The 7912-nt window shown below is 28.8% G+C and overlaps 1 protein-coding gene across 1 annotated transcript; it reads right to left on the reverse strand.

Moving 5' to 3' along the window:
* Positions 1-1258: 1258 nt before the first annotated feature.
* Positions 1259-3519, reverse strand: LOC101249400 (exocyst complex component EXO70H1-like). The gene has a single exon (XM_004246880.5). The coding sequence runs from the start codon at positions 3332-3334 to the stop codon at positions 1424-1426; it is 1911 nt and encodes a 636-aa protein (XP_004246928.2). The 5' UTR covers positions 3335-3519; the 3' UTR covers positions 1259-1423.
* Between the last annotated feature and the right edge of the window lie 4393 nt (positions 3520-7912).

Below are 7912 nucleotides of genomic sequence, written 5' to 3' on the forward strand. Positions count from 1 at the left end.
GTAATTAGGAAGTGTACATCGTTGATATGACAATTTCTTTTTTTTCACTTCGTAAAAAATTACATATATCGTTCTTGTGAGCTAATAAAAAATAAGAAAAAGGGATAGGACTCAAGCACACAAAAATTGGTCGCAAAGTAATCTCCCCCCCCCCTCTTCCCCCCCCCCCCCCCTCTCTTCCCTCAAGTAATTTGGTCGAATCCATTCATACGTTGTATTCCCTTCGTCCACAATTGTTTGTCAGGGTAAGATCATATACTTTCTTCAAGAAAAATTTGATACAAGACGTAATTTGACTTACATACCTATTATAGCAAGAATATCAAAAGTCTGGATAACTTTTCAATTGACATAATACATAGACATGATCCTTAACTTGACATCAGGAGACAACTATGACTGTTAACTTTGGATGATACACAAGTAGACACTTAAACTTGCATAAAATTAAACAAATAGACACATTCGTCCTACATGTCACCTTACATGGGAATTTTGTGTCCTACGTGTATTATACCATGTAGGACACGTGTGCTTACTTGTTCAATTTTATACAAGTTTAAATGTCTACTTGTTCACACCCAAAGTTGGAGGGCATAGTTGTCCGCGGAAGCCAAGTTAAGGCTCATGTTTATTTATTATGTCTTTTCAATTGAACAAAATGGAGTAATTATTAAGGGTAGAATCAGAAAAAAAATAACTAATTAATTATTTTTTGATTGATTAAATTGACAATTAATACTGGATATCTATTTTTAGTATACATGTCAAACATTCGTGGATTGAGAAAGTAAAAAATAAGTGTGTTAGTCCATTAGTTTATCCTTCTTCTAAACCCTAATTCACGTAAAAATGCTCCCATCTACTAGCAATGATTTCTAGATTGTGAACAAAGGAGATAGTTACATATTTTGCTTTCACTAATTAAAGAGAAACCCATAAATCTCCATTTTTCACTTAAATACTACCCTAGTATAAGTTAAATACATTGTTTATAAATATATAAAGATATTAGTATGATTTGCCTCTCCAACAATATGATTAAAAAGATACAAATATATAAATATATTAGTATGATTTGCCAATATTATCACATGAATGTAGACTTGTTGAAATGTGACCATAACAAACATAAAATATAAGTCCAAGACAGCATCATCCCTTCGAGATAACTTCACAAAACCTAATAGTTTTGAATAGAATCCTATATTTATATTTTAAGAAATTTATTCAGTTTATGGAAAAGAAAAAAAAATCATTATTCATGAAAAATACTTATATATCATTGTTTTATTCTGAACACATCAACAAATGTTGTGCAATCTATACATATGTAATATGATCTTCATGTATACTACAACTTAATATATAAGATCATAGCATGAAAAAACAAATAAAATATTTTTTTTCTTTATTTATCGCGCTATCGCGATGGAGAAAACTCAAATGATAAACATCTTTCTAATTCAATCGGTCCAAAAAATAAATCAGATAATCGATGTCCTACTTCCTCCGGAGAAAATCTAACCACATGAGCTGAATGTCTCTCTTTTACTATCGTATTTCTATGTTTATTGTAGAACTCCCTATAAGTTGGTAGTAGTTTCTCCGTAATGGATATTTTCAACTCATCGCGGAGATTACTATCACTTACCATGCACATTGAATACTTTCGGTGAGCTTGCTCGAATGATGAATTGAATCTCTTGAAAATCTCTTTCACTTCTTGGGGAGTCATTGATGTGTTCGGTTCTCGCGGGAGAGATTCAATGACGTGGCTCCATCCTAACCGTTCGTGGTTTGACGCGAACTGCTTCACCTTTTCTTCGTGTTTTGATATCCAATTTTCACCTACCAAGTATTTGAGATTCGACGAACGGACTTTTACGATTATGTACCGGAGATTGTTGGCTAAAAAGAGGTACGCGAGGGAAACGTCCTTGTAGTGCTTTGCTTTGCCGTCGAGTTTGCAGAGAAGAATGAGAATCAGCCAAGCGAATCGGAGTGAGATTGCCGGTGCCGGAGAGTCATTGGTATCGGCTATACCAAAGTATGATTCCGGCAAGGAACCTTTCGCCGGAGGAGGAGATTCAGCGAGGATATCGGGGAGTACGTTGCTGTAATCGGCAAGTAGAGTAACGTAATCCATTACATCGACGGTGAGATGATGGATTCCACCGCCGGCGATCGGTGTTTTTGAAGATTCCTTCTGAAGAACCGTCTCAAACTCAGCTAACGCCGTCCTTATAGACTCGCCGAGCTTGTCGTGTGACGTTAACGCTTGAGATCGGATAACAGATTCTGAATCGGAAGAAAAAATAGCTTCAATTTCCGGCCAGTGTTCAGCTATGGCAGTGTACATATCGAGCAGACGGAACACTTTTTCCGGCGATTTCTTACAATTTTTCGCTACGATTTCCGGGAAGCTAAACAGAATCATGGATCCATCTTTTGAAATTTCAGTAAAACATGATTCTCTTATTGAATCGTTGGACAAAAAAACGTGATCACAGAGAATTCTCTCTCCATTAAACAATACTTTTACAGCTACATCTGCTGCTCGAAGCCAATCTTTAATCTTCATATCCAAAACTTCCCAATCCATTTTATGAACTTGCGAAGAACTCAATTTCTCAACACCGAGTCTATAAATCGCTTCATCTATAATCGATTTACGTATAACTTTGTAAATCTTCACACACTCCTTTCCGTATCCAGAAGAAATCATACACTCAGCAATCAATCTCAAATCGGCCATTGCTACATTCGATACATCCTCTACTTCAGAAATCGATTCACCAGCAACAGCTACAATACGATCATCTTCTTCCTCCTCTTCAAACTCGGATAAACTCGAACGAGTTGAAGTTCGAGAAGAAACTGTAGTAATTGATTCAGGATCCAAATGAGCTCGATTCATCGATAGAATCTGGTAAAACTCCTTCTGAAGTCTCTTCATTGCTATTTGCATCAACGATTGAGCACGAACAAGCTTATCAGATTTTGAATTTTCCATAGAATGAAAGTGCATCGCCTTTTGTAGATTAAACACACCCTTGATGAAATCGTTGGCTTCTCCTCTACTCTCGTAGAAAAGAGAAGTAACTTTAGCATAGTTAGTAGTATCAGGATCCCATTTCATGATCATCGGTTCCGCCATCTCGAGTGTCCGATTCATAACTGAATCGGAAAAACTCGGACGAGATGGCGAAAACGAGAAACGTGAAGGGGAAGAGAATAGTGAAGTAGATGGTGAATTAGGACTATCATGAGATTTTGATGAACTTTTTGGTGAACAACAAATTTCTCTCATCCCTATTCGTCTACGAGCCATCGATCGATCGATCGATCGCTACGAATATATTATCAAATGGTTGATTGTTAAGCTATGATTTTTATTTTATTTTTTTGGAATGAAGAAAGAAGGATTTTAAATGTTTCGTGGAGACAGGGAGAAGGTATATATAGAAAGAGAAAATAGCAAGCCGTACATTTTGATATACGGGTAAAAAAGTTTCTCACGTAGTTATTTGTTGATTCCATTCACATATATTATCTCCATTTATGTAATACTCTTCGACGTAAATATATATTTTCTTTTTCTCTTAATTTATATGATAATTTTTGTTTTCGAGAGTCAAAAAATTTAAATTTAATTAAAAATTTATATATTTAATATTTAATTTTTTAAATGAAATTTATATACTTATAAACTACTTAAAACGTATTATTACTCACAATAATCGATAATTCAAATACTTTAAAAAATCTATGAAAAATTTATAGTAAAAAATATTTAAATCTCGAAATTCGAAAAGTGCCACATGCAACGCAACGGAGGAAGTGAAGTATATGATATGTTTGACTAAGCATATTTAGTCTTTATCTGCAAATATACATTTTGGATGAACATTTACAAGTTTTTCGAATTTTTATTGTTTCATTGAATATTTAGTTTTATTTCACATTGAGAGTAATATACTTTTTAAAAATAATCTAAATACAACGTACTTCTTTTGATAAAGGAATCAAAAACAGATTTTAATTCATCAAAAAATAAATATGTTGAATCATATAGAGTATATTACAAAGAATTAAAATCAGAATTCACTTATAATAACCTAAGGATCAAAAATGTATATTCCATTTATCTTATTTTATATAAGTTAATTTGATTTGACATAAAATTAAAACTTGTTATCAACATTTATATGACTATAAATAAATAAAATGAATACTTTTCAATTAGATTATTACTTAATATAGAAATATCCTTTTTCGGATCAGATAAAAAAAGTAGTAAATAATATAAATAGGAACAAAAGAACATTATCTCTTTGATTAATCTTTGAAACTATAGTAAATCAGATCAATTTAAATTAAAAAAAAAATCTATATGGGACCAAATAGTTTGACATTAATTGGGATTTTATTGGATATAATTATAATAATAAATACAAAAGACAAATTTTATGGGCCTTGGAACTTTGGGAGTCAGCAATGGACCGCATGGCTGACACGTGTCATGCATACAGAATTACTGTGAAATAACGGACTCTTAGAGGTCAACATAATTGAATTAACTAATTATTTTTCTAATGATAAATGAGGAAATTTTATAAAAAGTACCTAGACCTAATTCAAACAATTAATATTATATTTTTTTTAATTAATCGTACGTGCTGCTTTCTTGGAATATGATTTTAAAAAAATCTTATTCACACAGTAAACGATCATGTCTTGATTAACAAGTATTTGAATTATTCATATCCAACTTATCCACGCTTAATTTTTGTTAATCAATCAGCTTAGTAATAAAATCAGAATTTTCATTATAAAAGTGTTCAAAATTAGAGATAACGATAGAAAAAAATACACATTAAGTATCATTTACTCTATATTATGTATAAAAAGAAATATTTAACTTATATACTTCCTTTGTTCACTTTTATTTGTCATGTTACGCTTTTTAAAAGTCATTTTAACTAATTTTTAAAGTTAAATTAAATTATATTAATTCGAAATTCTAAGGAAAAAAATACGAAATTCTAAGGAAAAAATATAGATATTTAAGAACTACATGAAAAGTACTATAAATTACAATCTTTTGCATATCAATATGATTAAAAAAATACATCTTGAATATTAGTTTAAATTTTTATAGTTTAACTCTAAAATAAAAATTATGACAAATAATATTAGACAGATAGAGTACATGCTATATTTTTTCTCACATTTCAAATGAGTTAATTTTTTTTAAAAATAATTTAGGTAAAGTCAAGTTGTGTAAATGGGAACGAGAGAATGTAATATGATTAGAAACGTAGTTTAGAGGTGGAGTTATTATCTTTTATTTAATAATAATAAAAATAAAAATAAAAAATATAAGTAAAATATTATTTCATTGAAAAAGTAAAAGACTATTATCCCTTATACTCGACTTGACTTTTTCAATATATTTTGATAAAATTGGATGATAGACGTACATCTCATTAATTGAGATTCATTTAATTATCACATGGTCAAAATTTTGATTAAATAATTTATTTTTTGCTGTAATTTCAAAGTATATAATAATAATATATATATATATATATATATATATAGGATTATATTTAATAATAAATAAATATTATTTTCACATTGTCAGATACAAATAATACTATTCAATTGAATGGTTATGATCATGATGCCATTTATTAAAACATTAAACTCATGCAATTGATGTTCAAAATTCAATTTATCATTTTTTTAATTGGAGTATGATTTGCTTCGTATAATTTATCAATGAAGTAATGGAATAAACGAAAGTATTAGAATAGACTGTTAGTAGATATTAAGGTGATTTTTTTATACGTGAATAGTTGAGAGGATTTTAATCGGAAGTATTTGTTATTATGCTTATTGTCTTATGATTTGATTTTAATATTATTTTTTTCCCATCATTTTGGTTTGTATATTTATCAATGAAGTAATGAAAAAAATAAAAAGATTAGAGTAGACGGTTAGTAGATATTAAAACGATTTTTTTATATATGTATAGTAGAGGATTCTACTCGAGAGAATTTGTTATTATGCTTATTATTTTATGCTTCGATTTTAATATTATTATTTTTCTTTCATTTTGTTTATGTGTGATAATAATAAATCAGCCTAATTATGTGAATCTTGATAAGCATATGATTAGTTAATTACTATTATTGGAACAGAAAGATTTGTTAAATCTTATTTTGTCTTTTAATCTGAAAAAGGAAAAGTCAATATAATTGACCGTCCCCAGCGTAAGCATATATCTAAGTCAATACAAAATTATATTTTTCTTATTTTCTTTATTAAAACAAGTCATGAACATTGACTAATAAATTATATGAAAAGTGTAACTATTTATTACTATCATAATACGAAGAAGCAGTAAGATCGATTTATATTTATTAAAACAAGTAACGAACATTAATTAATAAATTATATGAAAAGTGTAACGATTTATTACTTATCATGGTACGAAGAAGCAGTAAGGTCGGTTTATATTTATTTTTTAAAATTTATTTAGAATTATATTAAATATACTGTTATTATAATTTATAAACCGTGTTAATATACTCTTAGATTATTACAAGTGCGGGAGATTACAAGACGTTTCATAACGAATTTATGTAAATTAATATTTTCTAATTAAATCAGATCATTCAAGTATTAACTCGAAATCGTTATCGCATGAGAAGTTATAAATCCACCTCTAATTATAAGATTGATAAGTTAGTTGAAAATGACAATTAACTAATTACTCTCCGAAGTTTAAATACATTAATGTAATAATAAAAAAAAGAGTTATATTGCCGTGGATTATAATGAATGAATAAAATTTTATCGAACTAATTCTACTCATTCATAATAAAATATTTGATATGATAAAAAGACTAAACCATTCAAAATAATTTTTCATGATTTTGGTCTTTAAATTTGTGAATTTAGAACATGACATGTCAATTTAATTATGAGTATTATTGGCCATAAATTCGAAGAGACTTTTTTTAATTATTTTTTTATTTTATAAATAGAGTATTAAGCAGTGCCGGTCAAACAAATAGGTGAAAAATGTACTCTCCAAACTTTTTGTAAACAAATTTTATTAAAAAAAATATCCTCAAATATACCTAAATAACTTCAAATTTCTCATAAAAATCAATTTCAAAATTCAAACTCAATTTTTTAAAATTTCCACCTAAACTCCAAGCCAAACTTTTAGTTAAACTTTTTAGTTTAAAGTATAAGACTCTCAAATAAAAAATTTGCCATTTAAAATTTTCTTGTACTAGCAAATGCCAAACTTTCTTTTTACCCACTATTTTATAGCTACATGATAATCCCTAAATCGAGTATCGAGTAGTTTTATAATAAGTTGAACTAACAAATGAATAAATTAACGAGATCACATTTTCACAAGCTAATTTTTTTCACTGCTAATTTAAAGAGTACCCTACCTATGAAAGAATTGAAGAACAAGTCAGTCAACCATTTAATGTGTTATTTCCCTAACTCAATTAATTCCTACACCACTTGAGGATTGTAATATATTGAAAACTTCATGTTTTTTGGCAAAAGTCATTTGATAAGATTTGTTCAATTATTTGGTTTAGGTATTTGAAATTTTCTTGCAAAAGACCTAACCAAGAGGTAAATTGTGCACATGATATTGCGAAATTGTCAACTTATTAATGCAACCATTTGATCATGGGAATCATGTAATGTACAAGCATTGCAATGCATGGTACAACAACAATACATAGCATGAATTATTCAAAATAAATATTGTTTACCATAGACTAACAATCAAAACTCTAGGTAACTTTTCTCTTTTAAGTCATGCAAGTAAAATAACGATATTTGAATCAGCTTACACACACCTTGACTA

Source organism: Solanum lycopersicum, chromosome 9 (genome assembly GCF_036512215.1).
Source record: "Solanum lycopersicum chromosome 9, SLM_r2.1".
NCBI classification, from domain to species: Eukaryota; Viridiplantae; Streptophyta; class Magnoliopsida; order Solanales; family Solanaceae; genus Solanum; species Solanum lycopersicum.